Source organism: Rhipicephalus microplus, chromosome 7, assembly GCF_043290135.1.
Source record: "Rhipicephalus microplus isolate Deutch F79 chromosome 7, USDA_Rmic, whole genome shotgun sequence".
Lineage (NCBI taxonomy): Eukaryota > Metazoa > Arthropoda > Arachnida > Ixodida > Ixodidae > Rhipicephalus > Rhipicephalus microplus.
The window spans coordinates 158,812,116-158,828,426 of NC_134706.1; the positions used below are offsets into that span (position 1 = coordinate 158,812,116).

Here is a 16,311-nt window from a genome sequence, read left to right on the forward strand (position 1 = left end):
GGCGGCTAGCTCATGAAGTGTGTTGGCGACTTACAGGACCCGCAGTAGCTTTTTTGGTGAGCACGCGAGCCCTTCGAGCTGCAGGATAGCTAGTAACAAGAAAAACAACCAGGGAGACTCTTTGACAGGTTTTATGGACAGATACGATTCCAAAGTGGCACCAGTATCTAAGATAGGTAGAGTCCGGGGCAAAAATAGACGTAGCCACGAGCGCCGAGCCAATTCAGACATAGGGCATGTTAACATGCAGGGTGGCAGGAACAGGCTGAAGTGGGAAGAGATAGAAAAACAGCTAAGGGAGGAGAGGCCCATGGTATACGGTTTTGTAGAAACACATCTTAGGAACATGCAACAACCTCCTAACAATCCGAACTACGCGAGGGAATATTGTAATACAACAGAAGGCAGCAGAAAGAGGGTGGTTTGGGGCATTCATTCATAAAAGTACAGACTGGCAAAGAGTCAAGCAGGAGTGCAAGGAACATTTATGGCTAAAAGGGAAAGTGGCAGGGCAAACGACACTCAATGGTTTTGTGTACTTGTGGACGGGAGCACAGGCCAGAGAGGAAAACCAGGCAATGACAGAATGCATATCAAAGGACATTGAGGAGTTAGGAGGAGAGTGCGAGATAATTATACTAGGAGATATGAATGCGCACATAGAACATATAGATGGGTATACCGACCCGACAAGCAAAATGATCATGGATATGTGTGAAAGGCATGATTTGATCATTTGCAACAGTACCAAGAAGTGTGAAGGACAAATAACATGGGAGGTAGGAAGGCTGCAGTCGACGATAGATTACGCACTGATGTCAGATAGGATGTATGATAGGCTCAGGGGAATGCACATAAATGAAGGTGGCTCCAGAAGTCTGGGTAGTGATCACAAACATATCAAACTAACTTTAGGAAGAGCAGTAAAAGTGGGAAGGAGACAAGATGAGCAACTACAGGAAAATTTTTATTCAGAAAGGCAAATGGACTTAGCTACTAACCAAATTGAGAAAGTAATCACTGAGGATAATAAAACAGTGTGGAAATACACAAATCTAATTAGACTGTTTGAGCTAGAGCTTGTTAAGGCACGTTACAAGTCAACCCAGAAAAGTAGACACAAACCCAAAAGTTGGTGGGATGAGGAAGTTAACAGAGCCATAGCAAAACGTCAGAAAGCCTCTAGGGAACACAGACATGCTAAGCAGCGGGGTGAACCGACAGAAAATGTTGAGAGAAAACGGGAAATCTTTCTCAGCTGTAGAAGGGATGCATCCCTTCTGATCAATGAAAAGATTAGAAGAAATGGATTGGAAGAAATATCAGCTGAGTGGCTGGCAGAAGTACATAAAAAAGATAGAAAGGCAACTGCGAAATTTTGGAACCATCTAAACTCCCTAAGAAATGAGACGAGCCTAGAGCAGAGGTTTATAACAACAGCTCAAGGTGCTAGGCTAAAAGGGGACGAAGCTAATGAATATATAAGAGCAAGGGTGAGAGAAAATTTTTAACAAAGAAGTGCTTTATGCACCACAACAGACAAGGAGGAATCAAGTGGCGCAACGACTCCATTTTCACAACGAGAGTGGGAAAGGGCTGAGAAGAGGGTTCCTAGTAGTACATCAACAGGCCCAGATGGCATTCCAATTATGCTGATAAAGTCATTAGGTTCAAAGTCTAAGCAGGCTTTGAGAGAGGCAGTGAGCAAAATAATAATCGATGGTGAAGTCCTCTATTGATGGAAACTGAGCAGGATGAGCATGGTCTATAAAGGAAAGGGGGACAAAGCTGACATAAACAACTGCCGTCCTATAACAGTGACATCAATGGTCTACAGGCTGGCGATGCAGGTTATAAAAGAAAGACTGCAGGCATGGTTAGAGGATGAGAGGGTGCGGGGGAACTGCAGAATGGGTTTCGGAAACACAGGAGGTCGGAAGACAATCTGTTCTCACTGACACAGTGCATTGAAATAACAGAAAAGGAACACAGGCTCCTGTGGCTAGCATTTTTGGATATCAAGGGAGCGTACGATAGCGTGGTTCAAGAGGAATTGTGGGGAATACTGGACACACTAGGCGTGAAAGATGGAGTCACTAATCTTTTAAAACATATCTATAAAGGTAACAAGGTAGTTATAAAGTTGGAAAAACAGGTATCCAAGCCCGCAAAGGTAAAACGGGGACTTAGGCAAGGGCGTCCTCTGTCACCCTTATTATTCGTGATGTACCTACAAGGATTAGAGGCCAAATTAGAGGAAAGTGGACTGGGCTTCAACCTCTGTTTCATCGAACAGGGAAAACTCATTGAACAGGCACTACCAGCATTGATGCACGCAGATGATATAGTGCTAATGGCCGACAACAAGGAAGATTTGCAGAGATTGATGGACATCTGCGGTAATGTGGGAGATAATTTAGATTTCAGATTCAGTAAAGAAAAATCAGTAGTCATGATTTCTAATGACAATGAAAGTGGTGAGCTTAGAAAACAGAAGGTCATGCTAGAGATTACAGATAAATACAAATATCTGGGTGTACGGATAAGCAATGCGGCCGAGTACCTAAAGGAACACAAAATATACGTGACGACTAAAGGTGATGAAAATCAGCGCACTGTGGAATTGCAATAGGTATATGTTGTGAGAGGAATAAGGAAAGGGGTCATGGTTCCTGGTCTGATGTTCGGCAATGCGGTCTTGTGCATGAGATCAGAAGTTCAAGCAAGATTAGAAATTAAGCAACGTGGAATAGGTAGGCTTGCCTTAGGAACTCACGGGAATACACCAAATCAGGGAGTACAAGGTGATATGGGATACACATCATTTGAGGGCAGGGAAGTTAGCATCAAAATAAAATTTGAGAAGCGATTGAGAAAAATGGGGGAGGAGCGTTGGGCTAGAAAGGTATTCAGCTACTTGTAGATGAAGAATGTCGATACAAAATGGAGGAAGCGAACCTGAAAATTGACTGGTAAATACTCAGAAAACAGCAGGAGGCCAAACCCAAAAGAATTATCGGTTAAGAAGAAGGCCAAGGAAGCTGAGACCGATTTGTGGAGAATTGGTATGATTAAGAAGTCCACACTAGAGATCTATCAAACTTTTAAGCAGGAAATTGCCAAGGAAAGGATCTCTGATAATACTCGGGGTAGTTCTCTACTGTTTGAGGCCAAGACAGGAGTATTGCGAACCAAGACATATCGGGCCAAATTTAAAGGAGTAGACACGGTATGGAGTGCGTGTGGAGGGAAAGAAGAAAGTGCCGAACATTTGATAATGTTATGTAAAGGTCTTCACCCTATAGTTCAGGACGATGGCCCAGAGTTTTTCAAAGCACTGGGGTTTAGGGACAGGGAGGGCAAGATAGACTCTAAGCGGGTAGAATTAACTAGAAGGAGGTTATCCGATTGGTGGCTAAAGTCAAGGCTTGAGTGAAAATTAAACCCTTCACTGCAAAGTTCGAATTCTGAAACTCACTATTTAAAGGAAAAAAAAATAAATCTAGTTTTTCGTTCATTAAGTATTACAGCTTGGTGGCGCTAGCCACCGCCCGATTTAAAGGGTACAGCCATATCCATCCATCCATCCATCCATCAGTACATCTATCCTGCTTCTCAATTCATCTATATCCTCGAGGCACTAACGCACTGGTGCATCCGCCAGTGACCTCGTAGCAAAACTTGACTGATATCCACGGACAGCTTCGCGTGCCTTGAAGCTGTGGTATAGTTTTTTCAGTTGCTTTAGAGCTTTAAGCTTTTCTTAGGGGGACCAGGTGACGGTTAGGCCACGTGTTCCGAGCACAGCTCCTACTATCCTACCATCTTGGTCGATTACTTCACTGCGCAAATGTTGCGTTTTAAGCAATGCAAAATTAAATTTCTTAATAGCATACTTCACAGGTCGGCCAAGAGGTCTGCTTCTTTTGGCAGGCTTCAGAAACTGCATTGAGGCGAATGTGTAGCTTATGGATGACTGCACAGAAAGTGAGGGCGGTTACGCAGTCCTTTCTAATTTATTTGTTTTGTAAATAAATTGTTCGGTTATCGATCACACTATCTGCAGGACGGCCACACACGTCACCCCTCTCTTCTTGTAGTGACTGCTTCACCCTATATTCACTTCAACCAAAATTATCACAAACTTTCCTCACGGGGCGCTATTCTTCAGGGACCCTGCTGGTGCATGCATGCCTTTTCTCAGTGTTCCCATGGTGAAGAGGGTGATGTGACTCCAAGCACAGTGAGTCCGCTCATGGTGAAGTAGACGATGCCATGAAGTTTCCTAAAACTAACTAGAGGGGACTCTGGGGTTGCGATCGTTCAGCGAACATGAGAATGATGGATACATCTGCCTAGTCTTCGTACTTGCGGGCGGCGAAACGTGCTTGTGACTTCGTTTATTGCTGGTTATGCTTTCGTTTTTAAGAAAAGAACGAACCCTTTGAACTTCATGACCCCGTTTGAAAAGGTAAGCCTAAAAAATATAACGTGGTGAAGCACAACCGCTGAACATTTGCTGATTTTTGTTTCGTGAAAAAACAGCTCCAAGCCACACGAACACACACAGAGCCAGAAGCAGGCCAAAAGTACGAAGATTAGACAAATGTATGTACTACCCATCATTCCCGTGCTCGCTGAAGTGCCGTGCGATGCAGCTCCCGTAGACACTAGCGCCAGAGTTCCTTCTTGTGTATATTAGGAAACTCTATGGACGATGCGACTGGCATTAGAAAGTGTCAATATAATTTCGGGCTTATGAATGCCACTGTACTCGAGGCGGCTATCCATAATTAGCATTAATTCAATATAGCGCACCCCATACAAAATTGTAGGAAGTAGTAGTTGACAGGAAAGAGGCGCACTCGGAAATAAGCTTTATTTTTACATTTATTGCACATATAAAGCCGTAAAACCTCGTGATACCGATAGCTCTGCCACGTTGTCAAACAAAATAAAACCAATTTAAGCGCCCACCACATGAATGGTCTCCTGTTTACGTCTGGCCACTTCAAGCTCAAATGTTAGTCCTAGTGCAGCAGGAGTGATTCTACTCTTGGAGGGAGTTGATGCACTCTAGCCCGACCAGATTGTAAAACTCTGTGAGAGAGTAGCACAACTCCCCCTGAGGGTGTATGAACTCTGCTTCAGAAACGTGACTGTACTTTGGTGAGCGAGAGTGAACAAGCTCCCTAACCAGAGTACCAGCGCTCGGTCGAGAGTGTGTGCTTACTCTGTGCATAAGAGAGTTCCCAGCACTCCTGAAAAGAGAGTGAAATAAGGGACAAGCTTCTACTACCGCAAAAAGAGTTGCCAGCACTGTCTCCGGGCTGCGAGTGTATTCAAGAAAGGCACGGACGAACATTGCAAATAAACGCAAAAATGAATATGTGGTCCTTCGAACGACAAAAAAGCCTAATGATGCTTGCAAAATGTGAAGAAACACCTTTGTACCTTACAGAGTCAACATGGTTTGAAGTGATCCCAGCAGATCTCAACCATCGCGCATCTGGCTTCTCAAACGGAGTCCAAAAGTAGTTTGCCGTCAGTTTAACGTATGCAGTAACCATAAGTACACCAAATGATAATCGAATACACATACGGACAGAAATTGCACAGCAGATGTCCGAAAAAGGTGCGTGAAACACGCTGCATACATGCGAAGCTTGTCGTGTTGGGCATATCTTGGAGCTCGAGCCCCAGAAAAACAAAAAAAAAGCGAGAAAAGGCACGCGAGGGGCAAGTGATGGCGTTCGGCCAATGGCAGCACAGAGCATTGGGGGAAAGTGCAGGAGAGGAGAAAATAACAATAAATGTACTTAGTTTTATTTTATTCAGGGGCTTTAGCTCACCTCCCACGCATACCTAAGAGGTAGACATTATTGCACGCGCGCTTTTCTCGTGGTGTGGTAGCATCGTGCGCCTTGCGCTTTCACCGGAACGATCGCATCATAGTTAATGGGTGCACAAACGTCACTTCGCTCACTGCACAGGTCTCGTTAGCGCGCTTTTCAGACACAGCGAAGTAACAACTGGGACACTTGTTTCATTGCTTCACCCTTGTGACGAAACTGGGTTTTTACGCGCACAACGCAAACATTATGGATTATTCTGGAGGCCGCTAGCGATGACGTTGGAATATTCAACAGCACACGAACAAAATGCCGACGCGCTTTATCGCTTGTCAGTTGATCAACGGCTGATGCTCTGTTCGCCACTATTAGTGCCAGTGTGTGTTGCTGCAATCCGAATTTGTTTGCCGGCCACAACTTTGGCCAAATAATCAGTTCCATCTTAGACATATAGTCTGCTCTCTTTGTTCACGTCTCGACGCTGTGACAATATCGTGAAGTCCCATTTCCAGCCCAGTGCTACAGCCAAAGGTAGATTACACAGCGCTAAGTGGCCCGAAGAGGCAGTTTGGAACGCACTGATGAGGTCCGTGAACTTTTGTGGCTGACTGCACATGGGCATGAGCACAAAAAATAAGGACATGCAGTACTTGCATGAAAATTTATTAAACAAAATCCATAACAAGGAATACTGCTTAGCCAAGTGTGGCGAGATTCGTGCTCGTAACATTAATACTGTACGAAAAGAAATGCAATAAAAACTTGCTTACCAACACATTCAAAATAAGAACCTTAATAATGTGATAAATAACAAGGCTACACACTCATGTGAGACAGCTTGTGCTAAGTGAACATGCACATGTGTGCGATATTTTTGGCATAAAACATGAGGTAAATGACAAAACGCACTATATCTTTAAAAACGTGAAACTAACCCAGTATACAAATAGTAGTAGTAGTGCTAAGTAAATGGCAATGACAGTGGCAACTTATCCGAATTGCTCCCATACTTTCAAGAACGAAGCCAATCTACAAAAAACCTCTTTTTAAACATATCTGACAACATCACCAGGCTTTTAACCTTACCAGCCGTTACACAACCATACAAGTTCGAATGACGGGGGCTCCATAACAAAACACGAATTCCCGCTCCTTAGTAAAATAGGAGATGGTGCATGCCACAGAACTATTAGTACTGTAGAGTGATAGTTTTGAATTTGATGCTGTAATCTTAGTCAGAACCGCACATCACTGCCGATCCCTTGTCCTTGAAACTCGTGCGGCCGATCGTATGTATAGTGAAGCCAACCCCAAAGACCCAAAATTCCTATCTTGGTTTCCAACAAGCTGACACTTGGAGAATCTTGCACTGTGCCCCTAAATCAAAACACTCAGTGACCAAAACACAATTAGAACGCACAACAGAGACAATGAATCTGTTTAAAATCTCAAAATGTGTAGATCACAAATACAGCAGAAAGTGCATAAATACATTTGGTTGTGCAATGTGCATCTATTTGCCTCAATGAGCAATAGTGCACAGGAACTTGCATCCTTATTGGCGCACATTTTAAACACATACTTTATGCACAATGAAGTTCTACATGCTGATTAAGTTCCCTTCTTTAAGAGAGGCATTGGCCGACGTCCTGCATCACTCAAATTACAGTACACTTCTCTCAACTGTTCAAAAGAACGGTAAGAAGGAAAACTAAAATGAAAGTCTATGTTAGTATACTGTAGTTAAAGATGTACAACTGCACCAGCATCATAAAAATTTCAAGCTAGCACTATTGGTTTACTATATAGAGTTATTAAAAATATAGCACGACCTTGAATTTCAAACTTTTGTTAAAAAATACCAATGAAAAATATCATCTAAGTAGAAATATGCATTCCTTATTTCAAGGTTTTTTAAAATCAGCATCCTTGTAAGATACAAACCTCAAAACTCTGAGGGAGGGCAAGTTTTGAGGCCTTCACAAATCCTTAACATGGTGCACTAGAGCAAATAAGGGATGTGGAAATCATTCACCATACTACAGAAGTGACTAGTCTCCAACTCTGTTTTAATTTTCGTTCACTGCACATCGACTTACACTGACTGCAGAGGCATGCTGAAAGATGGACCTGTACTGCACTACATTTATTTATAGATGAATAAGAATGTACAGAGTAAACTTTACCTGTTCACTGGTGTTGATCAGTACTTGCCCAGTACACACATAACCCAGAAATGGCAATACCTCGCATCATTCAAAATTTTACAATGGCCCTTTTTCGGTTAGGTAGACTAGACATGCGCCAAGATTTGTGGAGGCCAAAACGTTACGACAAGTGCGCAACAAGTGACATCTGGTGTCACAAACATGCAAGTGGAGCCACCACAGAGAAGCGTGAGTGCAGGACTCCGAGATTATCTATCGGCATGCAGCGGACCATTTGGAGTCTAAAAGCCACCAGTTTTATTTCCACTTATGATGCCGTTTAGACTAGGAAGAGGTCCAATGCATGGTAGCTCAAGGACTGCAAAGGCGAGGTTTTAGTCAGATAAACAGGCAAGGTGGGAGAGGTTTGGGGGGACAAAAGATTACGAAAGTACAATAAAAAATACACGCATGTACAAATAGCTCTCAACTCTTGGATGGAACAATTCAGGTTGTAGAGGCCAAGTGTGCTCGATTATGTTTGGCTGCGTATAAGAAATGGAAACGGAAATGATGCAGCCAGAATGCAGAAAATATTCTAAACTGGGAAGAAGAAGGCGGAGCTAGCACCAGCTCATGTGTGAAAGCGTTTGCACGCACAGCATGGTTGCCAGTAAATGAAAGCCCTGCCCCGCTCATCCTCACCCGTAAATCTTTTCACAATTTGCTAGTAGGCAAGCCAAGGCAATCCAATATACAAGTCCACAGGCTCTCCACTTTGTGGACAGGTACACTGACGGAGGCTTCACACCGCCACTCGAACGGTGAGCGGAGAGGAAACGGCAGGAGCAGCCGAAAGTTCTTCCTCAACGTCTTCCTCGGCCACGGGTTCAGATGAACGGATCGGGAGAGTTCGGCTTTCCTCGCGACCGGAGCCGACAACTTCTATTCGGTCGCGAAAGACTGAGACTGTGGAGAATGCCACGCTCTCGGGCTCAGTCTCGATGATTCCCGCCAGAGCCATGTAGTGCGTGCCGCTGGCATCTGTGGAATAGCCGCAGCGGTGCGTGTGTCCGCACAGGTAGAGAGCCACGCACGAGTGTGCCTCGAATAAGTCCATTACGTCCCTGTAGTTCCATAGGAGGCAGTCGGCGTTGGCACTTTCAGGAGATATAGCCAAATGGCCTGAAAGTACCACATTGATCATTCCACTAAACATTTATGTCAGAAATTAACCAGACTGACAAAGCCAGTTGAGTTATTGAGTAGGCCACGAAAAAACTGCTAGGCACTTCACCACCTTAATAATTTACAAATATTGCTAGCACAATCTGCTACTTACCAAAGACAATGACCACGTCGCCTGCCGCATCTGACTGTGCCAGCTCGGCGTCCAGCCACTGTAACTGTGCCTCGCTCAGTGCTCCGTTGGAGTCGATAAACCTCTTGTCCAGTCCCGAAAGTGCATCCGGCCACTCCCACGACGGAGGGTCCGATGTGCCATGCACCCTGGTCAGCAGCTCAGCCGCCTGCTGCCACCGCGGCTCGGATGGATCACGACCAAGCACGCTCTCTTCAAAGCAATCCAGAGATATGAGCTTGACGCCTGGCACGGGGCTAAAGCTGCATGCAAAAACAACAGACAAAAAAAAATAAACATACAGAGGTGAATGGTTTGAACAAGATGATATAAACAGCTTTGCTTAACCCATAAGAGTTGAAGAAAGTTGTTGCACATATTCTGCGATGACGATGACAACTTGCCAACAAAACCTTGGGTGTTGCCCAGAGTGCTGCAACACCGATGCTACAGTAGAATCTCGATGATACAATTACGCTTGATGCAAATTTCGCGATGATATAAATTTTAAGGTTGCTGGGGACGGACTACAATATATAAAATACGCCTTGATTCAGTGTTATACAAACGGTTTCTCCAGCCACTGCGGCTGATGCAAACGTGCAATTGATTGCTGCACACGAGCGGCGCAATGCCGCTTGTCTGTGGGAGGAAGGCTTCTTCACACTTGGCCTCGAAGAGAGCAAATACGGCGAAACTCACCGAAATTTCCCTCGCTTCGCCACCGGAAAAAAGACCGGAAATTAATTCCGCGAGGCCGGCGCGAGAAAAAAAAACGGTTCGGGACAAATCTTGCCGCTACGCGATAGCAGATCGCCTTTCTGCTGCGACTTTGGCTACACAGGCTGCGCTAGCTCTCGAAGCATGCGATGTAATGATTTGATTGATTTGTGGGGTTTAACGTCCCAAAACCACCATATGATTATGAGAGACGCCGTAGTGGAGGGTTCCGGAAATTTTGACCACCGGGGGTTCTTTAACGTGCACCCAAATCTGAGTACACGGGCCTACAACATTTCCGCCTCCATCGGAAATGCAGCCACCACAGCCGGGATTTGATCCCGCGACCTGCGGGTCAGCAGCCGAGTACCTTAGCCACTAGACCACCGTGGCGGGGCAAAAAGCATGCGATGTAAACAACCAGCCGTACGTTCAAGATGACTGCCCAGGCGTACAGGAATGCGGTAGCTCACGTCGGGGAAATCGTAAACTACCCGCGCAACACGACAAAACTAACGGCCTTAAAAAGACCCTGTTAATCGAGATTGATTACGATCGCTGCCAACACCAAAAGTAGAAGGTGCAGGTGCGACGAGTTGGCATGCGCTACCTAACATGTGTCTTTCGCACTGCTAGCTGAATCCGCACACGCCGCTACTTCTGCTTGTGTCATTTCTTCAGACATATCTCCCGAAAAAATGTTTCTAAAGGTGTAAACTTTCTTTTCAGTGCTTTGCATGCATAACTAGAACTCGATGGGGACTTTAATGGTCAGGAATAAATTCTCAAGAGGCAAAGACGGCGGCGGTGGCATGTATATGAGGGGCAGAACGAATGAACATTTTCGATAGGCGCGGACGTGGTTTTGCGGCCACTCTGGCGTTTCCGCTTGAATTATCGAGCCTGAATTACCTTGAACTGATTTGAAATGAGAAGCATTTCTAGGTGAGCTTCGGCAAGTTTGACCTATCTATCTATCTATCTATCTAATTCTCTATCGATCTAGCCGCTTACGACTTTTAGCTCTTCAGGCCGTTTCGATAATGGTATCTATATACCAACATTGGTATGCCATAATATTGTTACGTGATTTCGGCTGACTGAAACAGGGCATAGTGGGACATACCCAAAAAAGGTGCCTCAGACTGAGAGTGAAGAGTGGACGTTGTCGGTGAGCTGCGTTGAGGCTGTAGACTGACTACTGTTATTTTCCACGTAACATTTTGGTGGAAGTGCTGGGGACTCTTCTGACAACAGAGCTACGCAGTGGACGCCTCCTTAAGTCTGCTACCATGGCTCTGGGTGATGATATGGCTTCACCACCTACCTCAGCAACGACAGCAACCCGGTACGTCGCCCTAACGCAACCCCGTGATCCCGGTACTTTTACTGGAGAGGAAAACGCGAATGTGGACAAGTGGCTTAGTATGTACGAGCGCGTCAGCAAGCAATATGGCTGGGACCCAACCGTTATGCTTGCGAATGTCATTTTCTATCTTGATAAGACCCCTCGCATCTGGTTTGAGTCCCATGAGCACGAAATCACAAGCTGGGAAATGTTTAAACAACAGCTCCGCGAGCTCTTTGGCAACCCATTTGGTCAACAGCTTGATGCCCGAAAGCAATTGGCCATATGTACACAGACGTCCACTGAGCCCTACTTGACTTATATTCAAGACGTCTTAGCGTTGTGTCAAAGGGCCGATCCCAACATGACTGAGGCCGACAAGATTTCGCATGTTTTAAAAGGAATCGCCGACGATGCGTTCAGCCTGCTTGTATTTACCAACGTAACGACCATCGACGCCGTGATCAAAGAGTGCCGCCGTCTCGAGCAGGCAAAGAGTCGACGCATTTTGCAGCAGTTCCAGCGCCTACCCAACACCGCGGCAACGTCGTCTTGCGAAGCCACTCCTTGTCATCCGTCTACAACCGAAGACGTGACGCGCATCGTCCGACGTGAACTCGAGGCCGCTTACCCGGCTGCCAACAAACTGACGTTGCCCGACGCCTCAACGCCAGCTGTCGCCTTGCTCCAGGCTGTTGTCCGCCAGGAATTCGCTAACCTTGGTATCCTGTCCACTGCACCTACCCTGGATAATACTGGTCCATCGATAGCTTCTGTGGACATGAGACATCGCCGTCCGTACTCTATTCGAACCAGGAACCCGTCTGAATGGCGAACAGCTGATGATAAGCCAATCTGCTTCTGCTGTGGTCGCGCAAGACACATCGCTCGTTACTGCCGCAGCCAATGGCCATCTATGTCTTCTGGCTCGTACCCCGCTTACAGTAACTCATTCCGTCCACCAAACCACCGTTATCTGACCCGCACTGAGTCTACAGCATTTACTGTCCCTGAGGACTACGGCCACCCTGTCCGGTCGTCGCCACCGCCTCAAAGCCACCCTTCTCGTTCAAATATGCGTCGCCGCTCTCCCTCGCCATCGTTTAAATGCCGCATGTCCCCGGAAAACTAGGCTGCGCAGCTTCTGGTGGTGAAGCTGCCCTGTCGACCTTACCCAAAAATCCTCTGTTGCCTTTACGTTTGAACCGAAACACCCTAGAAATATATGTTGATGGCACACCTGTTGAAGCATTGATAGATACGGGCAGTCGCGTCCGTATTATGAGTTCGCGTTTTCGTCGTCGCATGAAGAAGGTCCTCACGCCCCCCTTGACCAGTGTCGTCCAAGTTGCAGATGGCGCAACAGTCCCTATCGTCGGTATGTGCACAGCTCAACTTACCGTAGCCGGTCATCAAGTGGCCATCCTTTTTACCGTGCTTTCAACATGTCCCCACGACCTCATACTAGGCCTCGATTTTCTTGCCGCCAATTCTGCTCTGATTGATTGCTCCAGTGGTGTGCTCCGTCTAGAACTGCCACAAATCAGTGACGCCCCGTACCAACCTACATGCCGATTACAATGCAGCGATTTTGTTCACCTGCCCTCCAAAACTGTGGCGTACATCGATTTTCTGTGCTCACCAGCTGTGCCCGACGGTGACTATTACGCTACGCCTCTCACCGATGTACTCCTTGCGCACAATGTTGCAGTGCCCTATACGGTGCTCAGCATCACAGATAACAAAACTTGTCTACCACTTGTAAATTTCGGCTACATGAATCATGTGCTTCCACAAGGCATTTCCGTGGCCCACCTGTGTCCGTTGCTCGATTCACAAATTGAAGTGCTTGCCTTAGACACCCTTGTTTCACCGCAGTGCACATCACTCGCAACACATTTGGGCAGCCGTCAGATTGTAGACATGATCGCCACTGATCTTCCGCCTCCGCAAGTTGAAGCCCTACATCATCTTCTCGAGGCCTACCAGGATATTTTCGATTTCGGCGACCGACCTCTAGAGCAGACGTCCTTTGTCCAGCATCGCATACACACAGGTGATGCCAACCTTGTTCACCGCCGTCCCTACAGAGTGTCTGCTTTTGAGCGGAGCATAATTCAGAAGGAGGTGAACAAGATGTTAGCGAAGGACATTATTGAACCATTCTCCGGTCCCTGGGCATCCCCGGTGGTATTAGTTAAAAAGAAGCGACGGATCGTGACGATTTTGTGTGGACTATCGCCACCTTAACAACATCACCAAGAAAGACGCATACCCTCTGCCCCGCATTGACGACGCCCTTGATTGCCTCCATGGTGCCGCCTACTTTTCTTCCATCGATCTTCGTTCTGGTTATTGGCAGATTGCCGTGGACCCCATGGACCGAGAGAAGACGGCTTTTGTAACACCCGATGGCCTCTACCGATTCAAAGTCATGCCTTTCGGCCTATGTAATGCCCCCGCCACCTTTGGACGAATGATGGACTCCCTGCTCCATGGATTCAAGTGGTCTACATGTCTTTGTTATCTGGATGACGTGATCGTGTTTGCTCCCACTTTTGAAGCGCACCTTGAGAGACTGTCAAAAATTCTTGATGTATTCTGTCTCGCCGGCCTTCAGCTGGATTCATCCAAGTGCCGGTTTGGTCGCCGTCGCATTACAATACTTGGACATATTGTTGACGCTTACGGCGTACAGCCTGACCCGGAAAAAGTTCGAGCTGTGAAAGACTTTCCTGTGCCAAAAACTGCCAAAGATGTCCGCAGCTTTGTGGGACTCTGCTCCTATTTTCGGCGGTTCATCAAGAACTTCGCGGAAATCGCTCGGCCCCTAACAGATTTACTCAAACCAGATGAGACGTTTACCTGGGGTCTCTCGCAAGCTGCAGCATTCTCCGACCTGACTACTTTGCTCACTTCTTCTCCTGTGCTGGCTCACTTCGACCCTACGGCACCGACCAAAGTCTGCACCGATGCCAGCGGTTACAGAATAGGTGCTGTGTTGGCTCAGCGACAACGTGGGCAGCATCGCGTGATAGCTTATGCCAGCAGGCTGCTATCCCCCTAGGAGTGTAATTATTCCATCACAGAGCGCGAATGCCTAGTGCTGGTGTGGGCAGTCGGGAAATTTCGCCCTTACTTATACGGCCGACCATTTATAGTTCTCACCGACCACCACGCTCTTTGCTGGCTCGCCTCCCTCAAAGATCCCACAGGTCATCTCGCCCGCTGGGCACTCCGCCTCCAGGAGTATTCTTACACCGTAGTGTATAAATCAGGAAAACTGCGCAAAGATGTGGATTGTCTGTCACGCTACCCTGTGGCCGACTGCGATCCTACGAGCACTGATTATGTGGGTTGCGTCCTTTCCATCTCCCAGCTGCTTCATCTCGGGGACGAGCAGCGTCGCGATCCGGATATCAGCCGCCTAATACAACAGCTCGAATTTTCACCGCAAGACGCTTCTGTTCGCATGTTTACCTTAAAGGACCACACCTTATATCGGCGTAATTTATCGCCCAATGGTCACGACCTACTTCTGGTCATACCAAAGCACCTGTGCTCCACAGTCCTACGCGAGCTCCATGACGCGCCAACCGCCGGTCACCTTGGTGTCTCTCGCACATATGACCGTGTGCGCCGCCGCTTCTACTGGCCTGGCCTTTCACGCTCTGTACGTTGTTATGTCAACGCTTGTGAAATTTGCCAGCGTCGCAAAAAGCCGTCAGGACTCCCTTCCGGATATCTTCAGCCTATCGACATCCCACCGGAGCCCTTCTTCCGTGTTGGTTTGGACCTTCTCGGTCCCTTCCCAACATCCGCCTCCGGAAACAAATGGGTCGCGGTGGCTACGGATTACGCGACTTGTTACGCAGTTACGCGAGCCATGCCAACAAGCTGCGCTACAGAAATCGCTGATTTTCTACTTCGCGATCTCATTTTAGTGCATGGAGCCCCTCATCAACTTCTGACAGACCGAGGCCGTACGTTCCTTTCGAAAGTGGTTGACGATATCATGCGTTCCTGCTCTACCCAACATAAGCTCACGACATCGTACCATCCCCAGACAAACGGGCTTACAGAACGTTTAAACCGCACCCTGACAGACATGCTATCGAAATACGTCTCAGCCGACCATCGTGATTGGGACCTTGCACTACCCTACGTGACGTTCACATACAATTCCTCCCGGCATGACACTGCAGGTACTCGCCATTTTACCTTCTCTTTGGACGCGAACCAACATTGCCGTTGGATACCTTCCTGCCAGCCGCTGCGCAGTCTACTTCTGAATATGCATGCGACGCTATTACCCGAGCTGACCATGCTCGTCAGCTTGCCCGCAGCAGATTAATGGCGTCCCAAGACTCGCAGAAGCATCGTTACGGCGAGCGGCATCGCGACGAACACTTTCCAACAGGTTCCCTCGTTCTTCTTTGGTCCCCTATGCGACATGCAGGCCTTTCAGAAAAACTTCTCTCTCGTTTCACGGGCCAATACCGCGTGCTTAGACGAGTGACCGACACTACATATGAAATTGTCCCTGATAATCCATCAACCTCTTCTGCTCTGCTGTCAAGGGACATCGTCCATGTATCAAGGCTCAAGCGTTACCACACTGCTCCTGCTGTGGCCCCGTAAACTCGCCGGGTCGGCGCTTTTGCCGCCGGGGGTCGTGGTACGTAATTTCGGCTGACTGAAATAGGGCATAGTGGGACATACCCAAAAAAGGTGCCTCAGACTGAGAGTGAAGAGTGGACGTTGTCGGTGAGCTGCGTTGAGGCTGTAGACTGACTACTGTTATTTTCCACGTAACAATATGATTGTATGACGAGCATAAATGACTAAACATGACACGTGTGTAATGAGCTTTTTCTTGGTATT

At 47.1% G+C, this 16,311-nt stretch overlaps 1 protein-coding gene across 4 annotated transcripts in view; it reads right to left on the reverse strand.

Annotated features, from left to right (window-relative positions):
• LOC119179522 (manganese-dependent ADP-ribose/CDP-alcohol diphosphatase) overlaps positions 1-16,311 on the reverse strand; it is a 120,009-nt gene that overhangs the window by 38,490 nt on the left and 65,208 nt on the right. For 3 of the 4 annotated variants that reach the window (XM_037430615.2, XM_037430616.2, XM_075869865.1), the window contains 2 exons: positions 9,342-9,622; positions 6,500-9,184 (listed from right to left, as the gene is read on the reverse strand). In XM_037430615.2, coding sequence (XP_037286512.2) covers positions 8,805-9,184; positions 9,342-9,622 — 661 coding nt within the window. In that variant the 3' untranslated portion in view covers positions 6,500-8,804. Of the gene's footprint in view, positions 1-6,499; positions 9,185-9,341; positions 9,623-16,311 lie in introns of those variants that run through there. The other variant, XM_075869866.1, reaches the window with a different exon arrangement.